The 25046-nt window shown below is 37.0% G+C and overlaps 4 protein-coding genes across 5 annotated transcripts; 2 read left to right on the top strand and 2 right to left on the bottom strand.

The window, feature by feature from the left end:
- The first annotated feature begins 1565 nt into the window (after positions 1-1565).
- Positions 1566-2450, top strand: LOC121248694. The gene is made up of 2 exons (XM_041147234.1): positions 1566-2153; positions 2237-2450. Exons 1-2 carry the CDS (start codon positions 1849-1851, stop codon positions 2415-2417), a joined length of 486 nt encoding a protein of 161 aa, XP_041003168.1. The 5' UTR covers positions 1566-1848; the 3' UTR covers positions 2418-2450.
- A 1594-nt stretch (positions 2451-4044) lies between these two features.
- On the bottom strand, positions 4045-9758 carry LOC121248094 (formin-like protein 3). 2 transcript variants are annotated; one of them, XM_041146449.1, is made up of 6 exons: positions 9067-9758; positions 6506-7244; positions 5934-6393; positions 5648-5847; positions 5273-5508; positions 4045-5024 (listed from the first exon to the last, which is right to left on the bottom strand). In XM_041146449.1, the coding sequence occupies exons 1-6, from the start codon at positions 9208-9210 to the stop codon at positions 4158-4160; spliced, it is 2646 nt and encodes an 881-aa protein (XP_041002383.1). In that variant the 5' UTR covers positions 9211-9758; the 3' UTR covers positions 4045-4157. The 2 variants fall into 2 exon arrangements, with proteins under 2 accessions (XP_041002383.1, XP_041002382.1); XM_041146448.1 differs by having other exon boundaries at positions 5934-6420; positions 9067-9757.
- A 5311-nt stretch (positions 9759-15069) lies between these two features.
- LOC121250375 (putative pentatricopeptide repeat-containing protein At3g11460, mitochondrial) lies at positions 15070-17369 on the top strand. The gene has a single exon (XM_041149495.1). It carries the CDS (start codon positions 15149-15151, stop codon positions 17309-17311), a length of 2163 nt encoding a protein of 720 aa, XP_041005429.1. The 5' UTR covers positions 15070-15148; the 3' UTR covers positions 17312-17369.
- LOC121250376 (beta-amylase-like) lies at positions 17354-21249 on the bottom strand. Its single transcript, XM_041149497.1, has 8 exons — positions 20980-21249; positions 20365-20433; positions 19875-20273; positions 19146-19310; positions 18738-19001; positions 18393-18602; positions 17751-17990; positions 17354-17643 (listed from the first exon to the last, which is right to left on the bottom strand). The coding sequence occupies exons 1-8, from the start codon at positions 21205-21207 to the stop codon at positions 17449-17451; spliced, it is 1770 nt and encodes a 589-aa protein (XP_041005431.1). The 5' UTR covers positions 21208-21249; the 3' UTR covers positions 17354-17448.
- Between the last annotated feature and the right edge of the window lie 3797 nt (positions 21250-25046).

Here is a 25046-nt window from a genome sequence, read left to right as displayed (position 1 = left end):
TATCGTGTTCGTGTTGGGTTAACGAGTCGTGTCACATATTGCCACCCCTACGATTTAGAAACCTTCCAGCCAGGATTTGCCACCAAATATTGTTCGTTCGAACACAACAAATTATCATTCGAGCGGTCGTAAACTTTTCCCGCCATAATAAATTACTTTTCCGCCAAGATTTTACTATTAAAACGTATTTTTTCCGTTCGAACGAAAAAAAATTTTTTGAGATAATTTAATTTGTTATAGAAAATATTATTTGAACGATTATTTGACCATTAGAATGATTTTGTAAATTTATCAATTTTTTAAGATAAAAAAATTTCATCTCTAAATAATTTCGTTCTAAAAATTCAAATTTATTGTGATGTCATGTACGTACTATTCATGAACAAGGGAATATCAGTACGTAAAGGTTCTGAAGGTATATATATACCTTTGAGATCAATAGGTTGTACGCATGGGATTAACCGCTAGCAGCAACTGAAAAACTTAATGAAAAAAAAAAAAAAAAAAAAAAACTCAAACTGAAGCATTCCACGTCATTGCTTTTATTTGCTTATTTAGATGATCATCTGTTAAATACATCTTTAAAATTTAATCAATATCATATTTTTTTTATACTTGTTCATTTCATTTAAATTTAATTTTTACATTAGATTAGTCATTCACTCTCTATATAATAATAAAATATTATTAAATTAATAATTTTTTTAAATAATTTATTTGTATTACATTTTATGATTTTACCAATTTAATATTAATAATAATTATATTATAATTAAATTAATATTAAAAAATCATATTTTCAAAAGTTCATTCAATTCTAATAACCAAAAATTGAGATTAAGCTTATCTAAAATTCTATCTAAATTTTTTATTCACTAACTAAATATCTAGCAACATACTCATTTCCACTAGAGGTGACACTGACAAAGACTCGTGTATATCATCGCACGAACGAAAATTACAAAAAACAATCCATTACAAGCTCTTGAACATCAATTTTATGTTAGAAAACTAAAACAACATCGTTTTAAACACAACTTAAATTATTTTTAAATATTGCTAGTACTGCATATCCAACCCGGATTCGTATCTAGGTCCGGACGGGTACAAAATTAATTTAACTGCCCGGTTACTATCCGGACGGTTATCCTCCCAAATTGATTTGGATAGCCAGTTTCTAGATCGGACGGGCAAAAAATTCAGTCTGATTCTGCAGCCCTATAAAATATGATTGTAAGAAGGTTGTACAAATGTTACTTACTACTTGGTTATAGAAAAATATACGAAGGAAGCTAAAACATGTAGTACTTGAAGCCAATATATATGTACCATTAAACGCACACTTGACAGGGGAGTGACATGCGCGCCCCACTTAACTCGATTGAAGTGAATGAATAGAAAACCCTGGCTTAAAAGTCAAAGAAACACAATGCCTTGCACCGATTCATCTGGGCCATATATCATATGGATGCCTCGGTCGGCACGCTCATGATCTATGAGCTGTTTTATGCCCTACTTTCCTTTCTCCCCCAAGAAAAGAATCCAAGATTTGAAGAAAAAAGAAGAGAAAGAAGACGCAAAAAGCAAATTAAAGTATGTATGCACTGTGTAGACAAAAGAAGCTTTTCCCCACTTACCCCATGAACTATTAGCTGGTAGCCATGCTACGCTACAAACTTTTCTACTCTTTTCAAAACCCTCCCCCTTAATCTTCGCTCCAATATCTAAAAGATCATACTATAAGCAAGTGCTCAATATTCGAGAGAGAGAGAGAGAGAGAGAGAGAGAGAGAGAGAGCTATTTATTCTTCAAAGACCCGTCTTCAAGTGCTCTGTGTACTTCACCAAAATGGGCAAGGTAGCTGGTGCTTTCATCTGCATATTGATCGTGGGGCTGGATGTCGTGGCCGGTATTCTGGGTATTGAAGCCGAAGTTGAAGAAAACAAGGTAAAGCACCTGAGGCTGTGGATATTCGAGTGTCGAGACCCAAGCAAACAGGCATTGAAGCTAGGGTTAGCAGCAGCAGGAGTTCTGTGTATAGCCCATGTCATAGCAAACTTGCTTGGTGGGTGCAATTGCATTTGCTCTCAGGAAGAGTTCGAAAAGGCTTCCCCTAGCAGGCAACTCTCAGTGGCATGCCTCGTTTTCACTTGGTAATTAAATATGTAATTAATCATGTCTTAATTATTAGCATGCACGCCATGATTTAATTATCTGATATTTGATCTCTGATCAGGATAATATTTGCCGTCGGATTGGGCATGCTGGTGATTGGGACATGGTCAAATCACAAGTCCAACGCTTCTTGCGGTTTCACACACCATCATTTTCTGTCCATTGGAGGAGTTTTGTGTTTTGTTCATGCTCTGTTTAGTGTTGCATATTACGTTTCTACCACTGCCATCCTTAACGAATAAGATGACTGTATTTAACATTACTCATTTACTAATTCATCTCTTCACGAGACTTCTGATTTCCAATATGTGAGATGTGACCACTTCGAATATTGAAGTTTTAACTCTCAAGATCAATGGCAAATGTGATCATATAATTGCCAATTAGTTCTTTTTTTTTTTTTTCTCTTTCCTTTTCTAATTCAGAGATAATATTGTTTGCCGGTTCACTACAATATTCTCCATAATTTAGGGGAATGATTAACGGGGAAAACTTCTACAAATAATAAAAAAAAAAAAGTCATAAAAAAACCATCATGAAAAATTTTGTGACGAAAAACAGTCCCCCAACATCACATTATTACCGCCACTAAAAGAATTTTTTTTTTTATGACTGTTTGTGACCAAACGTATGGTCCCCCGCGTCAGGGTCTCCCCGTCATTAAAAACATTGTAGTGGAAGAAGTTGTTAGTTAAAATGACTTTTTTAATCTCGTTTTAGATAAAAAGATTTTTATAAATTTTTTAGTTAAATCGGTTTTTCTTTTTCTTTTTCTTTTTTGTTTTTTTAGCTTAAACAGATAACAGATTTTTTTTTTAAAAAAAATAAACACTCTCAAGCTAATCATTATAACTTTTTCAAATTAATCATTACAACTCTCCCAAACCTAAAATAATAATAATAATAATAATAATTTTTTTAAATCTCAAAACAAAAATAATATTTTAAAAATATTTTAAATTTATAATTTTTTTATTCAACTTTTTCTCTCTCTTATTTCTCAAGAGTCAAAACCTCATAAAATATTAACTTAAACTATCACATTACTATTCACAAACAAATCATTATAACTTTTTTAAATTTTAACACAAAATATAATAAACAATTTAATTTTTTCAAATTTTAAAATAATAATAACATTAAAAAATAATATTCTAACAATATTTTATTTAACTTTCAACTTTTATCTCAACTAACTCAGTTCAACATCCAAACGCAGCATTCATCTCATTCTCTAACATCTCCTTCTCCTATCTACGGGAACTACAGAGCTAAGCCCTACTGGCTACTGGTGTTAAAGAAAATGAAAATAATTAGAACTAAAATAAAGTAAGCTATGTTTGGATGTTGAATTCAGTTGAGTTGAGATGATAAAATATTGTTAGAATATTATTTTTTAATATTATTATTATTTTAAAATTTAAAAAAGTTGAATTGTTTATTATATTTTGTATTGAAATTTAAAAAAATTATAATGATGAGTTGAAATTAGTTTAAGAACCAAACGAAGCCTAAAAAAGGCAATAAAATAATTCTTATTTTCCTAGCCTTTAAAACAGCTATAAAATAACCGCTAGCTATCACGTGCAAAATAAGATTTGTTTGTTAACGCGAGAGAAGATAAAAGTTAAATAAAATATTATTATTTTTATTTAATTTTTTTATTTTAAAATTTAAAATATTAAATTATTTATTATATTTTATGTAGAAATTTAAAAAAATTATAATAATTAAATAAAATGAAATAGTTTGTACATTTGAAATAGGTTGATGATAGTTCCATGAACTTGCCTCCTCAAATTTACAGGAGTGCAAATTATATTTTTCTTTTTTTTAACAAAAATTTTTTAAAAATAAAAAATATATCACTTTACTAATAGTTATTTTCTTCATTATTAAAAAAAATAAAAAATAAAAAAAATACCTGAACGGTAGTTTGAGAAGCAAACTCATAAAAGGAAGACAATTTGGACACAATGAACCTACAGGGTAGAGGGACTCTCGTCATCTGAACTCGAGTCGTCCTTTCGCCGCTCCACTATCGCCGGAAATAGTCGTTGACGTATATCTGAAGATTGCTGATGAATTTCTTTACAAGAAGACGCTGATGGAGCCTCTTTCTTTGAAGTCCTCAACGTCTTCATGCCGGCATCCCTAACCTCTTTACATGCCTTATCTAACATTCTCAAGAAATCACGTACAATTGCAAACAACCGCAAGCCTTCATCCTTTCCTGCTTTACCATGGAAGTAATCTGCAGCACTTTTCACCAGAGCCATTATTCTCTTTTCTTCCTCCAGTAACCTTGAAATGTCAGCTTCCATACACTCCACAAAATTGGCCAGTGCACGATGGAATTCACTCTCTTCATGATCCAAACTCTTCATCTCAGCATATAGGAAATCTTTTGTTTTTTTCATTGATTGGTTCAGTTTTGACACTGTAGCAGTTAGGCTATCAGCATCTATGAATGCTGCCTTTTTGACATCTTCAAGTTCACCACTTAAACCTGAAACCACCTGAAGACCAACGTTACGATAATGCTCTGCTGATTCTTCAGTGGAGTCCTCCGCAAAATCATCTGTTTTCATGCTAGAGGTGCTCTGGCTTGCTCTGGCTGTACGGATGGCTCGTATGCCTTCAGAACGAATGATCTCTTGGACAACAAAGTGAAGTAGTGTGGTCTTGCCATCAGTTCCCTTTACGTCAGACAATTTCAAGAGTGTGTCAAGCTTAAACGCTTGGGCACCACCTCTATAGGTACCATCATTCATGCGGTTTCCGGTTTTAAGAACTGCTTCTAAGAGTTTTAGGAATAGCCTGCTGCTTTTTAGTTTTTTGCTGGCAACCTGCATTTGAAAATGAGGCATTATTATCTAACCATAAACATCTGGCTACCTTTCCATAGAAGGACAAAGGATCTGGAACATTAAAGCTAAATTCATCCATATAAATACTCTGTAGCATATAAACCATGAAAGTTCCATAGTCCACAATCGTGAAGCACTGCACATCTACTGAAAGAGAAGATATAATATGAGATGTCTTGCAGTATAAAATTAGATGGGAGACAGAATTCGTATCTTTAGTGTCTCACCTCTAAAGTTTCCAAGGACTCTTTAACAGTAGAGACCTCCTCTCGAACTGAACTCATAAACAAAAGTGACTCAATTCGTTTAAATGCTAGAGGGAAGTCAACCAAGACTTTAAGGAACCTCTCTGCAGGGCCCAGTTGAGAAAGATCACCACTGAATAGCCTGAGCTTTAGTTCTTCTTCTGTTGTTGGTGCCATCTTCAGCAAAGTTTGAAGGAGCTCCACGGGAAGCTCATTTCCTGATTCAATTAATTACTAATAAGCTTTCAATGCCTCAAAACCAACAATTAATCATATCCATGACTAAAAACTTTGTCTAGGTGGACATGAAACAAGACACTGAAAGAAATAGAGAGTTAGAGAGAGAGAGAGAGAGACCTTCTTGAAGAGCACTAAGGACTTCTTCTGTTGTCACATTCAGTGCTCGTAGAAGAATCGACAAATTTTGTGCTTTTTTAGGATCAATAATCTGAATATACTGGGTAGGTTCAAGTGATGTTGACTCTTTCTTGCGCTCAATTTTATTTTTATCAATATTGGTATAACCAAATAGAGACTCTATCATCTCTTCATTGAACCTGAAAAATTTTGTAGAGCATTTAGTGGTTAAGTTGACGCAGTTGACTTTTGCTTATTATTGGAAAAAGTAGAGTTCTGTTCTTACTGGAATGATCCAGAACTGATCTCATGCCAGACCATTGATTGATCAGGGTTGGCAAGAACCTTATCCCAGAAAAATGGCTTTAACTTGGCTTTTGGAGCTTCAGATTCCCCATCAAGATCACATCCCTCACTAGAACCATTGTTTCCTTGACGATGTGGCCCAAGATATGAAGGTCGATTTCTCCCACTCGGTTTTGGTGGAGCAGGTGGAGGTCGACCAACTTTAGAAGGTGGTGGGGGCTGAGGAGCAGGAGGAGTAGGTTGTGTACTTGGTGGAGCTGGAGGCGAAGGAGCTGATCTTCCAGGTGGAAGTTTTAAAGGCGGAAACGGTGCTGGCTCTGCACCTTCTGATGCTGGGGCCCCAGCTGGTGATGGGTCATTGTTACCATGCTTCAAAGACATATTGATAAGGAAAGGACTCTTTCCACTGTCAAAAATGAAATCTTTCCTACTTGAATTTCCTGGACTAACAGAATTTTGTGAGGAACCTGAAGGATTAATTTCATAGAGATCATCACAACATGCACCATAATTGGAGATAATAATGAGCAAAAAACCCTGATAAATGCATACCAGCAGAAAAGTCGCTCATGCTTAACATGAGAAGAGGCTTTTCATCTCTTTTTCCATCTTTTGCACCATTTTTTTTGTTACTACCCTTAAGACAACAAAGTAGGAGCAATGCAACAAAGGCAAGGACTCCTGCTGCAGTGGCAGTAACAAGGACTATTTTTTCCTTCTGACTGCTATCATGCTTTTTTGGTGACTTTTGTGGAACAACATGGTGAACAGGCGGAGAACGTTTATGAGGAGGAGGTGGAGCAATTGGGTCAATAATATCTGATGAAAAATATGTCTCTTCTAGTGCCCCAACAGGTGCCCCTAGACTTGGAGATGGAGTACTGGCAGGTACTTGATTATATGGAGCCAGCCCGCTCCTAGGAGATGTTGACGCTGGGATAGGAGCTGGAGCAGGGCTTGGTGGTTTCATTCGACTTGACTTACTAACCAGATATCTTCTAGGGACATTAGGCCAACTGAAAAGCCACTCAACACAATTAATGATCCCATTCTCAGAGCAAGCCCCTTTGATAGGTCCATGAAACAAAAGACTTTTTCTTCTTAAGCAATCCAAAACTGTTTGTCTCACATGGGGAGGTAGAACTCTCAAAGATCTGTCTATGTTTTCATTTGTTGAAAATGCTGGTATTATATCCCTTGTTATTTCATGAAGGATAGACAATTCAAGTTCTTTAAGGGTCTCTTTCCTGTCTATCAATTCTTTCCTGCAACGAATCCATATCTTTTCCACCTGCAGTAAAAATATTTCATCAAATACCCCTGAAATCGATCAACTTATTATGGAAACTCCTAATATTTCTCTCTGAGTTCAGTGAAAGAACTACAAAATCCCATTCCTATCCTTAATTGCAGTTGCTATATCTCCACATTGACATATCTTGATTCACTGAAAGCCTTACTTTTATCAAGGAAAAGCTTTTCAGAAAAGAATGATGTGACAAATGCGGTTTTCTATACATGTATGCAAACAAATATGCACTTACTTTAGGATTACAAAAACTGAAATCATTTAGTGCTGGATGTATGCATCAGTTTTGCCTTCGGATGGCACAATAGATCTGGTATTCATTTTTATTTTTTTGGATTGGCAATTTGGGAGCTAGTTAATCTTGTGTGTCTCAAATGTGGAAGACATTAATAGGAATTGAACTTATTTCATACACGAATCACTTGCTTCTATCTAATGGAAAACCTTGGAACAACTCAAACAACAAAAAAAAAGACTAGTTCCTTGAACTTAAGGTAGGGCAATCTTGACATAGCTCAATAAAAAAACCATCATATCATTTGAAGCCCCAATGTGTTGTTAGTTTATTGATCTACCCGTGTTTGTAAATGGGTTTTCAATAGAAATCAAATTTTTTCTCATCCTAACTTGAGGCCCCTAATGTCACATGCCTGGGGAAGAGACAGATTAACAAAGAGTAGAACACAAATGTTCAATGAACCTTGAATGCTAGATTACCCAGCTTGCTAAACTTCCAATACAAAAAGAGTATCTTGTGCTTTCAATGGAAATCATTTCAGAACAACAAGGTGCAAAAGAGTTGCTTAAGTTTCTAAGAAATTGCAATAAAGTGTCATGTATAAACTTCAAACTATGAAAATGAGATAGGAGGCAAGACATCAGAAAATTACTCTTCCTTCCCACCATTCTGAAAGCATACTTATTGACACCATTTCTTAGCCGTCTAGCTATAAAAAAATTCGAATGCTCAAATTCCTCAGCAAGGACATTTATCTAAGATCCTCCTTTAACTTTTAAGAATGGAAAAGTTGAACTCAGTTGAGTTGAGTTGAGTTGAATAGTAGTGAATTGAGATAGTAGAGTGAGTTTTGTAAGATCCACCTAAGATGAATTTAAATATGTTTGGATGTTAAGATAAGTTTAGATATATTTATGGGAAGTTAAAAAAGGTTGTGGGTCTCATATGTAAAGTAGTGTTGAATCGAAAAAGGATGTGGGTCCCACGTGTAAAGAGGTTTTGAGTTGAAATAAGTTAAGCAATTTAAGAGTTGGGTGTTTGGATGTTAGACTTAACTTAAAATTAGACTGAATTGAGTTGAACTCAGATGAGTTTAACAACCAAAAGGGGCCTAAAGTGTTCCAGGAGTTGTCCTGTTATCAAAGGCCAGAACTAATGACTCTTTTCTTTTTCCCTCTACTTTTTTGTGCCAAAGAGAATTTTGATAAATTTTGTCTCTCTCTTGAACACCTGGCCACTTCGATATAATTTCAGCCTACTCCATTCCAAAAATTAATACCCCAAACTTTATTTTACAACGTAGATAGGGGCCTGATAGATTGAACTGATCGTCTAGAAGCAGTAATCATTAATAATATGTTAAAAGTAGTCTGTCAACAGCTCCGAATTGACAAACTTTCCTCCTTTAACAATTTCCACAAAAAGAACTACATCGAGTCCAAAGGCAGCCTATTCCAAACATCTAACATCCTTAAACCAAAACTGCATCATGGTTTCAAATCAAATCTAAAACTCTTTTAGTACTCATAATGCATAAAAATAAAGGGAAGTGCATGAGTTTCATACCATGTTACCATCTGTCTCCGGGGAATCTGCATTGCTAAAGAATGTTACTGCTATCTCTCTGATCTTCACGTCTGAACCTCTTATTGACAATATACAAAGCAAAATCACGAAAACAACTGCATAGCCTGCCCTTCTCAATCCCATTGCATGTTCTTCAAATCACTCAAACCGCCACATATTTTCCTTCTCATTTCATCAAACTTAAATAAAAATCCTTCAAGTCTCTACAACAAGAAAAAAACCTAGTCCTCCTTCTTCTCAAAAAGCCTTTCATGTACAGTTTCGTCAATAATCCTCAATGTTTTCTCAATCTAGAAAGCTCAGAATCGGGATTGGAACGTGACCATGATACGTATACAGAATCAATACTTATCGAATCTTAGATATAAAACTCAATGTCGCTGACCTGAATGCAATATGTTTTGCAAGAATCCAACGAACGTAAAGGAATCAAGAAACCAAATCATGCAAAGCCCCCATGCCAACCGAAGAAACTCAAAACCATGCGTAAATCAGAGTTTTGGGTCGTACGGATAAAAATTGGTGAAAACGATTTTGTTCTTTCAGTGATTTCCAATGGAAGATTTTCGTGCTGGGATTTTTGTTCGTTATGTCATGCTTTTGGAGGAGAGAGAGAGGGGAGAGAGAATGACGCGTGATTCGTGCAAGGCTCAAGGAAACGTGGGGAGAACGATGTCGGACACCCATGATTTTGTGTTTTTTTTGGCTTTATTTTGTTTTTTGGTTTGTCTTTATTAATTTGGGTACCCATATGCCTTCCCCAATTTCGTAATATTTCTTTCACATATATTTATGTTGGTGTTTCTACGTTCAGTCGTAATAAAGTAGAGCAGTAGTGGAAAATCATGAGATGCAACTTCTTTATTATATTTCCTTTTGCTTTTTTATGTTTTCTTTGTATCCTATAAATGCATGTTTATAATAATAATAGATACAGTTTTAAGACGTACAAGATTCAATCATTTTTTAAAAAAAAAATTATAGTCTATCATTACAAAAATAATTTTTTATGAAAATTTTAAATTTATCTATTTTTTTTAAAAAAATATACATGACTTGCATAATCTAAAACTGTAAATATTATTGTTTATACGTGAATATGCTTAATTTTGGTTAAAGTGGCTACACACGAAATTGGAAATTTTTTTATTTATTGAGTAGAATTGATTTGATATTAATAGGCTAATTGGTTAGCATTGTTTTTAGATCCGGCATTTTTTAGAATTAGCTTGTTTACATACAAACCGAGTTTGGTTTAATTTGCTAACTGACATCCATTCTGATGTTATGGTTGGACCCCAATTTCTCTTCGGCAAGTAGTATTTATTTATATAAACATTCCAAAATATAAAACATGATCACTATAATATTCAGCTTAGTATGCTGAACAGTCGAGAATTTATTAAAAAAATATGGGGAGAAAATATTCAGGATAATCCTATTTCATGTTCTTTGTAATCAATTACTCAATAGAATATTATAGATGATGTTAATGTCAAAAATCACACAACTGGCTGGAACAGGAGAAATAGTCATTTCCAACCCACTAAGATAGTACAAGATCACTAGATGAGGCAGTTCAAAACTCATGATGATGGTTCGGAGCGGTGGTATGGTATCATGTAAAATTGAAATTATTTTTTAATAAAGTAGCACAATTATATTGATTGATTTAAACTAAGTTGTAAAATAGTCGTAAATAATTGTAGGTATATCATTACCATATCTTGTATTATAACCTATATCTTAGTACTTAGTAAATCTTAGTTGATTAATGTTTTTTCGGTTGGATTGCCAACACAAGTGTAGTGGCTGATTAGTAACACATAGGCCTATCAAAATTGTTTGTAAAAATATGTAAACTCGCAGTAAGTGCATCTAACAGTACTTAAAAAATGTGAAGGTATATAAATTATTGCCGGCGAGTGAAATGTAGAAGTTACAGCTGGTGCTGGTTTCATTGTGAAGGTAGTTAGTGCTGGAAAATTGGCTATGATCTACTCAACTTGTTATGTCCCAAAATTTTGAAATATTTAATAGGTCGTTTCACTATAAATCACACTTCTAGTGACGATTGATTCTAAAACTCAAGCCAAAATTTGCAATTTTTCTTAATGTATAATATTCTCTTCCATATTCCATAGTCACCCAAGTTAACGCGACCGAAGTTAATGCAGTGCAATTTAAAGCCTCGTTTGGATAGTGAAAATATTTCATTTTATCTCATCTCATTATCAAATTTTCACACAAAATCTAAAAAAAAAAATCAACCTTTTCAAATCCCAAAACAATAATAATATCAAAAAAAAAATATTCTAATAATATTTTATTCAACTTTCAACTTTTATCTAAAATCATTTTATCTTATATCACTATCTAAACCGCACCTATTATTTATAAATCAACTTTCCTAATGTATAAATAAGAAACCTCTTATTTATGTTATCAAAACACAAACACATGAACGTATGTGGCTTGTAATCACAAAAGGAAAATGCTAAATGTATTTAAGAAAAACTTACAAAAAACTTACTTCTCTACATGTCAGTTATTTATATGTTGAAAATTATGAAATTTGAAATTCAAAATTTAATTTTCAAAAGAAAACTAACAAAATAAATCTTGTAAGTAAAAATATAAGTATACGTAGCACTGCTCATCTCAAAATTACGATGAAAAACATCATTTCCATTTCTAGATTTGACGTAGTCAAGATGAGTTCTATCTCTAATATTTTCTGTCAGATAATTAGTGCAACAATATATCAATACAAGGAGCTATCACCTTTAACAGAGAGGGTCTATTGAACTTGCAGTGTTACTATTTATACAGGGTTTTAGCATCCGACAGGTCTTGCAAGGGAAGCAAGTAGCAGTTGCAGCAACCACCAGGTGGTAGTCTAGTTGGCAAAAGCTCGGGGATCGTTCTTCCCTCCTTTACACGCGATCGCAAGTTCAAAATGGCTTACCTTGGTAAAACCTGTGAACTAAACGTAGGGGTCTTTGCATGCTGACACTTTTGGTGGGGTTGCAGTGACGGACTGCTCCTCCCGAGATCAATAGTTGTCTCAATCCGAACATGTCACAGCGAGTGAAGCCTCTTATGATCACCCCCGAGGGAAAGCTACACTAGTTTTGCCTCCCCACTCTTTTTGGGGGGGTAAAAAAAAGTAGCAGCTGCAGCAAGACAATGGACACTTGAGATATTGGTCCTGACCAAGACTACGTACTTTCGCATACCAAATTCCTGACTTATTTGGCCACCTGGCAGCTACCACTGACCCACAAAACAACGATGGTTGAGAATAAAGATACATAGAACAGAATAGAGCATTATAATTTTTGATGGCGAGCCACGTTTTAGGCAACATTAATTCAACATATCTAGAGTTCAAACCGGGACTACAGAACCAAAGTTGTAGGACGAAGATGTTCTTTCTCAATCCTCTTAATTAGAAAAATGAACCCCGATTGAAATTCAGCCCTGGGACGTGCCGGCACATTGAAGTTTACAGTGGCTTTGTGTTATCAACTAAGTCAATACTTGGGTGTGGTCCCACAGGCAAGCATGTCTTTTGCTGAAGGTGACTATCCATCAATGGCTTCCTATAGAACAGGAGCGAAAGCTCAAGGAGCGAATGTATATTTATATATATATATTTATAATGCTCAAAAGTGCCTATTTCCCCAAGGCCAAAAGCTGTGAAAATAGTTGACCAATTCAAGAAATCAAAGCTTGGTAGTTGGTACCTATATCTTCTTCCATTAGAATCTGCTGAATCTTCTGCCATTAATTCCGAATCCTTAATATCACAAGCTAGCAGACACCTACGCATAAAATTCCAGGAAACGGGTAACATATTTGATGCAAAATAAACAATGGTGATATCGAAATGGTTTTTGTTATACATCATCTACTATTTATTTCCAGATTCTACGTCTGTATTTTTTTTATCAATAAGTCTAGGATAACCGGCTTGCGTCCCCCTGCGGCACCATACTGCTACGTTAACAGCTAATATTATATATATAAAAGAAAAAAAAAAGGAAACAAAACAAAATTATGCGGAAAGAAGGGAAATCAAAATCTCTGTAGCTTGAGGAAGCTTGCAAGAGAGCGAAACTCGAAACTAGAGATGGAGATCTGATCGCCGTCGTGCATTTGAAGACTCGAGCATTTCAACTTTTCTATCACAAAAAGAAAAACTTCAAAAGTAACACACCCAGACCATCTCTGAAAAAAAAAAAACCAATAAAACACCAATTCAACACCTCAATAAACCCAAAACTTGTCTTTGGAAAATCAAATCATCCCCATAAGAAGTTACATTGAATTACAAGAGCAGAAGCAGAGAAAATGAAAACTACCCGTAGGTGTGACAAAAATCGGTGAATCCACTGGATCGCAGAGGCCAACCTATCTTCCATTCATGCATGGAGTTTGCTCCGCATGAAGCATTCATGCAAATCTTTGGCCCCATTAACCCAAAATCGAAATTTTTGAGAGAGCAAAACGCAAATCCAAATCAAGACCCTAACAGCACTTCACAAAAAATTTAAAAATTTAGTGAAATAAATGATCATTAGCCATAGTAAGCACATGTACACAACTCTCTCCCTCACATACATCTACGAGCAACCGTTCTGACATTCGACAGTGATTAAAGAAACGCTAAAAACCGCAAACAAAAATAATAATAGAACACCAACACCAACTTCATCCCAATCCTCGAAGACCCCAAATCTAGAAGTGTTCGCATTCATAGTAACAACGAACACAGAAACAAACCCATTTCTTGTTCATCCTCATAAGACTAATTTTTCAACCAGTGGCAGTAAATATAGCTCTGCTAAAAGTGAAGATGAAGAACTACAGGGTCAACTAGGTGGAGATCAATGGGGGAAAGGAGGAACAAAGGGGAATGACAAAAATGAAACGAAAAGACATCGTGGAATGAAAGGAAATGAGCAATAAGATTGTTGAAAGAAAAACTCTATACACAACCGGCTAGGGGAATCACGGGGAAACCGCATCTCACGTGGAATTGAAACGACGCCGTTTTCATCTTTTCTAAACTTCTCTTTGTTTTCCCTCCGTCTTATTTCTTCTCACTGAAATCCTCATTTTCCCTTCGCCTACCAGAGCTCCCTCGAAATCCCCTTTTCCTCATTTGTCTTCGTCTTCCACCTTCTCACTCAACGGTTCCCCTTTCCCCTTCGATAGTACTGCGTAAGTGATTGTGACGATGATGATTATACCCAAGTCGATGAGATGAAGATTAGGACCCGAGGTTCCTCTCAACACAATTAGTGAGTCGACTCAACCTTGATAATAAAACTAACAGGCTGAGTTTTTGCTGTTGACACAGTCGCTCCGATCAGAGCTCCTCTCAACTTTGCTTCAATGAAATATCTTGCTCTTTTTTGTTTTTTTTCTCCAAACTTTGCTTTTGAAACCCGCCCCACTATGACGATAAAATTCACTAAAAAACATAAGTAATCAACAAAAACACTAGTAACCAGTAATAACCCAGATAAGATGACTAAAAAGGAGGGAGACAAATGGAAAATAATTTTTCGTTATGCAATGGCTTCTTTCATGGCAATCTGATGAGCTTCACTATTACCCACTATTTGCAAGCCTCCAAATGGCGCTGAGCTTTGGAAATTTTTGGGTGATACCATCATTGATGAAATTTTATTGCTGAAAGCTAGAGGCAAGTAGGGAAGCGATGGTTGGGATAATGGTAGTGGTAGAAACTGAGGAGCTGAAGATAGATTAACTTGAGAGGAGTTGTAGCAATGAAGCTGTACCAAAAGAATCCTGAAACTTCCTTAAGGGTTTCGTCGTAGCAATGGGGCAGTGGTGGTCCCATCTCTTTGGTGGGCCCTCTTTCTTAATTCAAGAAATGAGTTAATAACAGCCGGTTGCACTGCAATTCCGCAGGCCGGTTGTACGTAGCAGTGCTGGGACCCCTACTTTCCAAACTACCCCTGAAGCTGAAACTAATAGAACCCTCATTGAGCCGCCCATCCACTTCTCAGCATCTCCACTCTCCTTGATGAATGGCACCCTCACTTCCGCTCACAAACATCTCAAATCCCACACGGGCCACATCCCAGCCCTCTTCAAGCAATCTCTTTATATCCCCACCTCCCACTTCCTACAAACTGGCTTCACTCTCTCCTCCCTACAATGTGGAACCCTCTTGCAGTCCCTCACCAACACCAAATCCTTTGCAAAAGGCCAGCAACTCCATGCTCACGTGACCACTTGCGGTACTCTCCAACAGAACACTTACCTGAACACCAAACTCGCTGCCTTTTACGCGAGTTGTGGCCGTATGGCAGAAGCCCAGTTGATTTTTGATGCGATTGGTTCGAAGAACAATTTCTTGTGGAGTTTCATGATCAGGGGATATGCTTGTAGTGGGTGTTCTTTAAAGTCCCTTGCTTTGTACCGTGAAATGTTGAGTTTCGGATGGAAGGCGGACAAGTTCACGTACCCGTTTGTTCTCAAGGCCTGTGGCGATTTGTTGCTTGTGGATATCGGGAGGAGGGTTCATGGTGATGTAGTGATTAGTGGATTGGAGTCTGATATTTACGTGAGTAATTCTCTGCTTGCGATGTACTCGAAGTTTGGGGATATGGGAACGGCGAGGGTGCTATTTGATAGAATGCCTCTGAGAGATATAACGTCTTGGAACACGATGATATCGGGCTATTTGAAAAATAATAATCCCAAAAAGGCTTTGGTGGTTTTTGATATGATGGCAAATTCTGGATTTGGTGTGGATGGGACTACTTTGCTTGGTATCCTCTCTGCTTGTGCTGGTCTAATGGCTTTAAAGCCAGGGAAAACTTTACACGGTTACATTGTTCGAAACAATGTTGAGTTTTCTAATAAGTTTTTGAGGAATGCTCTTATTGAAATGTATTGCAGTTGTAGCTGTATGGCATACGCAAGGCAGCTATTTGATGAGATCAAGCTAAAAGATAAAGTTTCTTGGAATTCTATGATTTCAGGTTGTGAAAAGAGTGGAGATGCTTTTGAGAGCTTAAGACTTTTCCGTGAAATGGTTAAAGAAGGTGAAGGGCCTGATGAAGTGACTGTTGTAATAGTTCTTGGAGCTTGTGATCAGATTACAGCCTTACAATTCGGCACCTCTGTTCACTCATGTCTAGTTAAGAAAGGGTTTGGTATGAATACCATTATGGGAACTTCCCTCATAGACATGTATTCCAAATGCGGAAGCTTGGCTTGTTCACGTCGGGTTTTTGATGAGATGCCAGAAAAGAACTTGGTTTCTTGGAGTGCTATGGTTATGGGATATGGGATTCATGGGAAGGGAGGAGAGGCCTTGTCCATTTTTCATGCTATGATAGCGAACAATATTCTTCCGGATGACGGTGTTTTTACTTCTGTTTTATCAGCATGTAGTCATGCAGGATTAGTCAATGAGGGAAGACAAATATTCCATCAAATGTTCAGCGAGTACAATGTCAAGCCTACACCTGCTCACTATTCATGTTTGGTAGATCTTCTAGGAAGAGCAGGGCACTTAGATGAAGCATATGAGCTTATCAAAAGTATGGAAGTTGTTCCTACTAGTGATATATGGGCTGCACTACTTTCTGCTTGCAGGCTGCACCAAAATGTCTATCTTGCCGAAATTCTGGAACAGAAAGTTTTTGAAATGAACCCAAATGGGGTGGGTGCCTATGTTTGCCTTTCCAATATTTATGCTGCAAAGAAAAGGTGGGATGATGTTGAAAGGGTAAGAGCCATGGTTAGAAGGAAAGGACTGAAAAAGCCCCCAGGCTGCAGTTTTGTTGAGGTAGACAAGATGGTTCATCAGTTCTTAGTTGGAGATAGGTCTCACCAACAGACAAAAGATATATACGCCGAGTTGGAGAGCTTAAATCAGCGACTGAAGGAGGCTGGATACAAGCCTGATACAAGTTCAGTTTTTTACAATGTTGATGAAGAAGCAAAGGAGAAGATGCTTTGGGGTCATAGTGAAAGACTAGCCATTGCTTTTGCTCTTATTAACACCGGTCCCGGGACCATCATTAGGATCACAAAAAACCTTCGCGTATGTGGGGATTGCCACACGGTGACAAAATTAATTTCTAAGATCGCATGTCGAGAAATTATTATGCGAGATATCCATAGGTTTCACCACTTTAAAGATGGAATCTGTTCATGCGGTGATTATTGGTGAGTTATACTTAACTAGGATGTAATTATACATTTAATACAGAAATAGGAAATTCGGAGCTTTTATTTGAACAACAGATACTCAAAAAGTTTTTCAATTGATTCTTTGACTTTTAATTATTTCCCCATTTGGTTGTGTTCTCACTTAAACATAGAAAAGATCTTGTCTAACAAATTAGCAAGTGCACCACCGACACTCATATCTGTTTCTTTGTCCCATGGGAATGGCTCCATTGGTTCGGTTGCTTCTAGCAGATCTTCAATTGTCATCTCTGGCTTAGACCGCTCCAATGGACCTATGTGATGGTTGTACTTTCCTTGGTCTGGACAGTAATCCTACAGCAGGGGGGGGGGGGGGGGGGGGGGGGGGGGGGTGATCATTTGAAGTTCAAGAAGCATATTCTTTTTGAAGTACATAACAATCAATAGGATCATTGCCTGACCTGATCAGCATGCATCTTCTTCACAAATGTCTTGAATATATTGAAATTCGTTTTCTGCATTAGATCATCAGATAAACGAAGGTACGTCACCCCATACATCCTTAGTTTTGGTCTGCCCTCTTTGTTGACACCATTAGGTCTAGCATTTAGAAGAATTTGATTATAACCATCACGATCATATCTTGAAAGAGCATTCTCTCCTGCAACGTCAATGTTCTCTCTCCAACCTGCACTCAGAACCTGCAAATGCATGTGCCACAGATCAACCAAGTGGATTTGTAATGACTTTGTCCTTTCACATTATGCTTCCAAAAGATGCAAAATTAATGGAATCAATTTTTTTAGAGGTGACTGGAACCTCCATGAGAAGCAAAGTTGGGAGGTTGGAAAAGCTCTCTCTCTCTCTCTCTCTCTCACACACACACACACACACACACTCTCAGAGGAAATGTTTCCCCTAATATATAATAGTCAAAAACAAAAAGGAAAAAAAGGAACATCAAATTTATTGATGTTATTAAAAACGACATTTAAAATGAAAATCTTCTACAAATCCACCACACGAAAAAGCATATCTCAAAAAGAAATTGATAAACATGACAGTAGATCTTAAAAATAGAATCAGGATATTATAAGTCTTACCTGCTGAACGAGTTCCTGAGGTCCGCATTTGGCATCAGCACTTTGTTCAGAGTCCCTCATCTCAAGACATGTGAAATTCAGAATGCCATAATGCCTGGACAGCATCCTTGCTATAGGTCGGTATCCATCTCTATCTTTTAAGTTGTAGTATCCTGCAGTAAACTCTGCAGCATGATTATCCGCTTTATACCACCAGTGGATTCCGGAGACCTGATTTCAAAATGATGCATGAGTTTTTTGTGGATAGAAACTAGAAGATGGTTAGTACTGTTAGTATGAGATGTTTGTAATGTAATGAGATATTACTTATAAAAAAAAAAAAAGTCATGTAATGAGATATTATACTTTGGCTGCTAACTTGACTTTACAGCCCATAAAAGCTTTATTTGCTTCAGCCAGGATCTGGTCACCATGGCTCAGTAACTGGTTAGAATACCATGTCAAGAAGAACTTCCCTTTCTCAGTGAGGTATGTACCATTTGATCCGAAGAACTCTGTAGATTCGGGAGTGTCGTTGTATGTCCCTGCATTATCTGGCAATTCCCACTCGGGATGACCTTCACTTGTTGCAACTTCTTTGAATTCTGTCTTGAGATATTTGTCATAGCACTGCAGCATTTAACAAGTAGTGTGTGGTCTTAGTGATGAAAACATCTTTAAAAAAACTGAAACCATCTTTTAAAAAACCGAAACTAAAACCTATTTCTAGAGGAATTTTCCTGAGGACAGCCAAGTACAAAAAACCACTCTCACCTGAAATTCTCCAATGCCCGGGAAGGCCCATCCTTGATTTCGTGGATAAGAGGGATACCTTAACTCCCCCGCGGGGCCAAGTCCCACTTCAATATCTATTATAAATCCATCTTCTAAAAAATCTGACATGTTCTCTCTGAAGCTCTGCATGCAGTCGCTGTATATCTGTACAAATCAAAGTTAGTATGTAACAGATCATGATCATGTGTTTGGTGGATTTCAGAACTAATCACAATCCAAATCAAGGTTGGCAATATTGGACTTGGTGAGGAGGTCTGTTAATGGTTTTTCAATTGTATTTATTGGCCACCCAAAAATCCAAGTTATAAGAATACATCGGCAGGTTTCAACGTAGGTGGGTGATACTTGTATTGGATTTACCATGTTGACTATAACATTCGAAGCAGGTAGGGAAAATCCAACTCATTTGGCATCAAAAGTTATAATCATCATCGTACTTGAACGAACTAAGAAACTGGATTTGGATAACCCATCTAATCTTGGTTACATTGCTTGATGTCGGGCAATCAATCATTTGCTTGCATTTACAGCAACCAGTTCAGTCATATACATCACTGATTGAACCCATGACAAGATCAGCAGACAATGGATTTTGTTTTGCAATAAACCATGTGATTTGAATACTAGTATACCCGACCAATACCACTTGTAGTACTTGGATCAGCAGCTTGAGCCTAAATTACAGAATGAAGTTTTCAGTAGACTTACCTCAACAGCAGTTCGTCCATAGAAGAGACGCCGGTTATCAACACCAAGACTGAGGTACTCCATGTTCCTGTTACCAGTGCGATTGGTATAAAAGATATCGGGGTCTGATTCTCCAATGTCAAGTACCCACTGGGGAAGTGGGATGTGGACAATATCCCCTATGTTCCCTCCACATTGGTGGAAAGACATTATGGCTTGTAACTTCAACCCACATTCTCTAACTAGTTGAAACAAGCTCCTATAAGCACTCCAATCGTACTGCTTAGGCCCTTGAGATTCTATGATCCCCCACCAGACATCTGTCATTACGCCATCCACACCAGCTGCTCGTAGCTCCTTGAGCTGTTTCTCAAGCCTGTCTTTGTCTTCCAAGACATTTTCAACTGTAACAACTCCCAACTGGCCGTAGAAAAAAGGCCAGCAGTTAACAACCATCTTAGAATGCATAGATCAAATGCGAGTGAAGAGGATCGGTTTAGTTGAAACTTACCGGGAGCATTACGTAGACTGGGACATAGTTTGCCATCATCTTTTCATTGCAAGGGAGAGATGTTTGAGCCTGCATTTTTTTAGTACAAAGAGGATGAAATGCTTCCACTTTAACTTCAGTCCTACTTCCTTTTATAGGGAAAAAAACCTGTCATTATCTACTGTACCTTATCTTTGCATGAAAAAGAGTGCACATGTATATAACTATGTCTTTGGGCCATGAGAACTAAGAACCGAATGGTTTATCTTTATCATGAGAACTACTTTCTGGACCGCACTTTAAGGGCCTATGTGCCCCCAATCCCTTTTGCAGAAGTGGGAGATAGCTGGCTAGATTCGTGTCAATCTCATGAAAAGCTAACATCTGGCTACACACAAGTAGTGTACAGCCAAATCAAATGAGACAGGATTGTGGTCATTTTGGCTTATTTGAGCTACATGACCATTCTTGCCATTATAGTTTCCAAAATGACAATGATGACCCCTGATGTGACAAAACTGTTTTTATGCACATTTGACGAGGCTATTGAATTCAGTGAGGATTGCCGTCACCACAGCTTATGATATTTAGATAGCAGAAATCATTGATGCACAAGAATTCTTGTAATTAACTTACCTCTTGTTCTGTGGTGGAAATCTCAGATGCCACAGCTTGAGGATTCCTCACGATACGACTCACACTAGAGGCGAGAGCATGCCTCAGTTCTTGCCTCTTTAATTGCCTTGCTCCTCCTCGTGCACCTTTAGCCCGATTAGATGACGGCATTTCCCACTGAAAATGCTCATGGTGAAACCACAGTATCTTACGAATTTCTCCTTGTGTTGACTGCAAAATGCTTGCCATCCTGACTATGGCTTCTTTCCTTTCTATGGTTATCACTCATGCGTTCAGCTCATGATATTGTGGTGATATATATATATATATATATATATATAGTCGAGCAGCAGAGCAAAGATTGATAGGATGAATAAACTAGCTAGTGTCAGTGGAATTATGGAAGAAACTTTTGCTTGCAAGAGAAGTATACTGGCTTATAGGTTCGTACGTTTAATGGTTAAAGCATATATTCCAGCTTGTGTGCTCTATAAGAGACTGTGATAATAGTGTATATATCATCCTTGTGGAGTTTTAATGGAGTCCTCACGTTTGCATGCACCCTTTAAAGCGCAATCCCAAATCAAACTTTTCCTGGCCATGTTTCTTCTGCAATTTTTCTCTTATCCCAAGTCGCTGTCTTCTATTTGTTCTTTTTCAGAATTAGCAAAAACTTATATATTGGGAAGGAAAAAGTGAATGAAAAACCCATTTGAACAAATTAATATGGAAGAGAAATGATATTTGAAACATCCCAGAGAAAAAAGGTAAAGGAGAGCATAAAATAAACAACCATTAAGCTTAAGTTACCCATGCGTAATTTTTATCAACAGGTAAACGCTTTAGGTTGGGTCGAGGCCCAGGCCCAGGCCCAGGCCCATTCCGCGCTTTGTATGAAGTTTTTGGGGTTCAAATTTATTTGAGCTCGTTGAAGATCACGTTCTGGAGTTGATTGCAGGATTTTGATCCCTAAGACTTTTAGGACCTAATATGTGGGAGAAATAAACATAAGAATTGAGTGGTACGGTATATAATTAACACTAATTGTAGTTACTTATAATATATCGACTTTGATTTTAGCCATCATAGTTATATTTTCGCAAGGAAACTATAAATATACTAATTTTCTACCATATTAAATTTCAAAACATTTAAAAACAGACAAAATGATTGCATATTTGATTGGCCGGCATTTAACAAAAAATTAAGGGAACCTTGATCCAGAATCAATCGTTACATGATATGCATGAGACCAACATGAGATAAAATAATGTCAACTATATTTTTTTTTAAAACATAATGTCGACCATTTTGGGATGAAATGGATCTCTCAATATAGCATCATGCATGTTGAGGTATTATTCAATCAAAACCTTGAATATTAGGCTCGATTATGTTGTATTAATCAATCACGAATCAACTAAAATATCAATCTCATAAATTCTTAAGCAAAATACTCCTCTCATTGGGTCTTCCCCGAGTAGAGGTCTTTATCATGTCTGTGTAAAGGTTTTTCTCATCTTTTCGATAGAAGTGATTTTGATTTGGAGGGCAGCTTGGAGAAGTTGTATTCAAAGATGTCCCTTACGAAACAAGAGCAGGAAGAGATTCAAGTAGAGACAAGTCTTCTAGAAGATGTAATAACAAGCGAAAATTGTTTGATCATTAAACTTCTCACAACGAAACATTACAACAGAGAGGCTTTCCAGCAAATAATGAAGAAGATATGGAGACCTAAGAAGCCTATCAGGTTTCGAGAAGTAGGGTTGGTGTTTTTACTTGCTGAATTTGAGGATGTTAGAGACAAGGAAATGGTGCAACGTGAGGGGACCATGGACGTTTGATAAAAATATGGTGTTGATTAAGGAATTTGATGGTACTCAGCAGGTGGACCAAATTCAAATAACAGAGTCGTTATTTTGGGTTCACATTCATGACCTGCCCATAATGACACGAAACGAGTATATTGGCCATCTCATTGGGAATTCTCTGGGTAAAGTTATGGAAATGGATTTGGAGAAATGGAAATTGGAATGAAGTGAATTTATACGAGTTAGAATCTGTTTAGACATAACAAAACCTCTCCAGTGGTGAAAGAAAATAAATATTGGAACAAACAACTCTTGTTGGGTCTAATTCATGTATGAGAGATTACAAGACTTTTGTTACTGCTGTAGAAAACTGGGGCATAACCATCGGGACTGTGAGAAGTGGAAGGTAGAAAGTGAATCTTTTGATACGGCAGGTTTTCCCTATGGGCAATGGCTACGAGTTGAAAATTATAGTGATCAGAGATGGGAGAAACGGCAACAACACAAGAAAACCGATCAGACTACAAGTCCGATGACTACTCCATCGAGCAGTAAATGGCAAGAAATAGGATGGGCGAAAATTTCGGACCGTTCAAATACTGAGGAGATTTCAGAGGGAGGGGATCGTGAGATTGTGCATAAAACATAATCCTTCAGTTACAAATGCTGCTGAAATATCCGTTGTTAAAAAGATAGTCGTTGATGATGGAAGCTTGAAATCAGGAGTAACTAAAATACAAGTGGAATCCCATAATCAGGGGAAGAGTCAAATGCAAAATCTGGAAGATGAGATTACGCTCGTAAATGTAGAGAATGAGTCTATGGGCCTGGGCCACTCAGAAACACATTCAAAACAATAAAACTTGCCCGCGGTTGAGAGCCCACTCTTGTTGTTCATCACCTGCCCAACTACAAAAGGCCGAAAATGGAAGAGAAATAAGGTGAAAGGAGATATGGAGGCCTAGATTGTAAATCCAAAAGGTGAGAGAATCAATGAAGAAGAAAGAGGAAAATCTCAGAGCTTGAAGGAGATGATGAACATACCGGGAGGAAGAAATTGTCAAATAGCAGAGATGCAAGAGGCGAGATGAAGACCAAGTCAAAGGTAGAGGCTGTGCTACAGCCCCGTCGAGACCAATGAAAACCTTAAGTTGGAATTTACGTGGGCTTGGGAACCCATGTGAAATTCGTACCCTTCAAGACCTTGTCAAGAAGGAAGACCCCAATATTTTGTTTCTTCAAGAAACAAAGTTGAAAGCTCTCTAAATGAATCAGGTAAGTATAAATTAGGGTTTCAAAACTGTTTTGTTGTTGCTTGTGATGGTAGAAGTGGAGGGATTGCATTGATGTGGAGGGATAAGATCAATTTATCAATTCTGAATTATTATGTTGATGCTAAGATAATTTATGACGTTGGGAATAACAAAGCATGGTATATCACGAGTGTCTATGGACACCTTGATACAAATTCAAGAACAGAGACTTGGAGTTTAATGAAATCACTTTGTCATAGAGGGGAGCAACCTTGGTTAGTGTTTGAGAATTTTAATGAAATACTGAGTTTGTATAAGAAATGTGGAGGCAGTAACATACCTAAAAAAATGGTTGATTTTAGAGTTGTTCTTTTTTAGTATGAATTACGAGATTTGGATTTAAATGGATCTCTTTATACCTGGTGCAATAAAAGGGAATGAAATGATTGTATTAGTGAAAGACTGGACAGATTTCTGAAAAATTCAAAGTGGTGTGATCTATTCCATATGATAATGGCTACACATAGATTTGCTGCCTACTCAGACCATCTTCCCTTGTGGATAGATACGGATGGGGTAGGGACTATAGTCAATGTAAGAAACCATTGAAATTTGAAGCTATGTGGGTGGGTAAAAGAGAATTTGTAGATATAATTGAGAAGTCTTGGAGATTGAATGTGGGTCAAAATACCATGGTTGAGGTGATTGCAAGGATCTCTAAATGTAGTGAAGAGTTAAATAAATGGAATAGGTGTAGATTTGGTAATGTTCAGCAGCAACTCTATAAAGTCAGGTTGAGACTATAAGAGATTCAAGCCTCTGATCCTACATACTCTGAGGTTGTTGAACATCAGTCAGCTAGAAATGAAGTGTAAAGGTGGCTAGAAAGAGAAGAAATCATGTGGAGACAAAGATTTAAGGATTTATGGCAACAAGAGGGTGACCAAATTCAAGATTTTTCCATTCTAAAGCATCTCATAGACGAAAAAAGAATAAGATCCTAAGGCCAATGTTTTGAATACCG

The sequence above is a fragment of the Juglans microcarpa x Juglans regia genome, chromosome 2D (assembly GCF_004785595.1).
Source record: "Juglans microcarpa x Juglans regia isolate MS1-56 chromosome 2D, Jm3101_v1.0, whole genome shotgun sequence".
Taxonomy (NCBI): Eukaryota; Viridiplantae; Streptophyta; class Magnoliopsida; order Fagales; family Juglandaceae; genus Juglans; species Juglans microcarpa x Juglans regia.
This window is presented reverse-complemented; position numbering and strand designations above follow the sequence as displayed.

Excerpts from the sequence above, each read along its gene's own strand:
- LOC121248094 (XM_041146448.1), bottom strand. The coding sequence starts at position 9,210 with ATGGGATTGAGAAGGGCAGGCTATGCAGTTGTTTTCGTGATTTTGCTT. Across the intron at positions 6,421-6,505 it reads CATGAGCGACTTTTCTGCTG|GTTCCTCACAAAATTCTGTT; the intron begins GTATGCATTTAT and ends TTAATCCTTCAG. Across the intron at positions 5,509-5,647 it reads CCTTAGTGCTCTTCAAGAAG|GAAATGAGCTTCCCGTGGAG; the intron begins GTCTCTCTCTCT and ends TAATTGAATCAG.
- LOC121250376 (XM_041149497.1), bottom strand. The coding sequence starts at position 21,207 with ATGGCAAGCATTTTGCAGTCAACACAAGGAGAAATTCGTAAGATACTG. Across the intron at positions 20,434-20,979 it reads TTTCCACCACAGAACAAGAG|GCTCAAACATCTCTCCCTTG; the intron begins GTAAGTTAATTA and ends AAAAAAATGCAG. Across the intron at positions 18,603-18,737 it reads AAGTCAAGTTAGCAGCCAAA|GTCTCCGGAATCCACTGGTG; the intron begins GTATAATATCTC and ends TTTTGAAATCAG.
- LOC121250375 (XM_041149495.1), top strand. The coding sequence starts at position 15,149 with ATGAATGGCACCCTCACTTCCGCTCACAAACATCTCAAATCCCACACG.
- LOC121248694 (XM_041147234.1), top strand. The coding sequence starts at position 1,849 with ATGGGCAAGGTAGCTGGTGCTTTCATCTGCATATTGATCGTGGGGCTG. Across the intron at positions 2,154-2,236 it reads GCATGCCTCGTTTTCACTTG|GATAATATTTGCCGTCGGAT; the intron begins GTAATTAAATAT and ends ATCTCTGATCAG.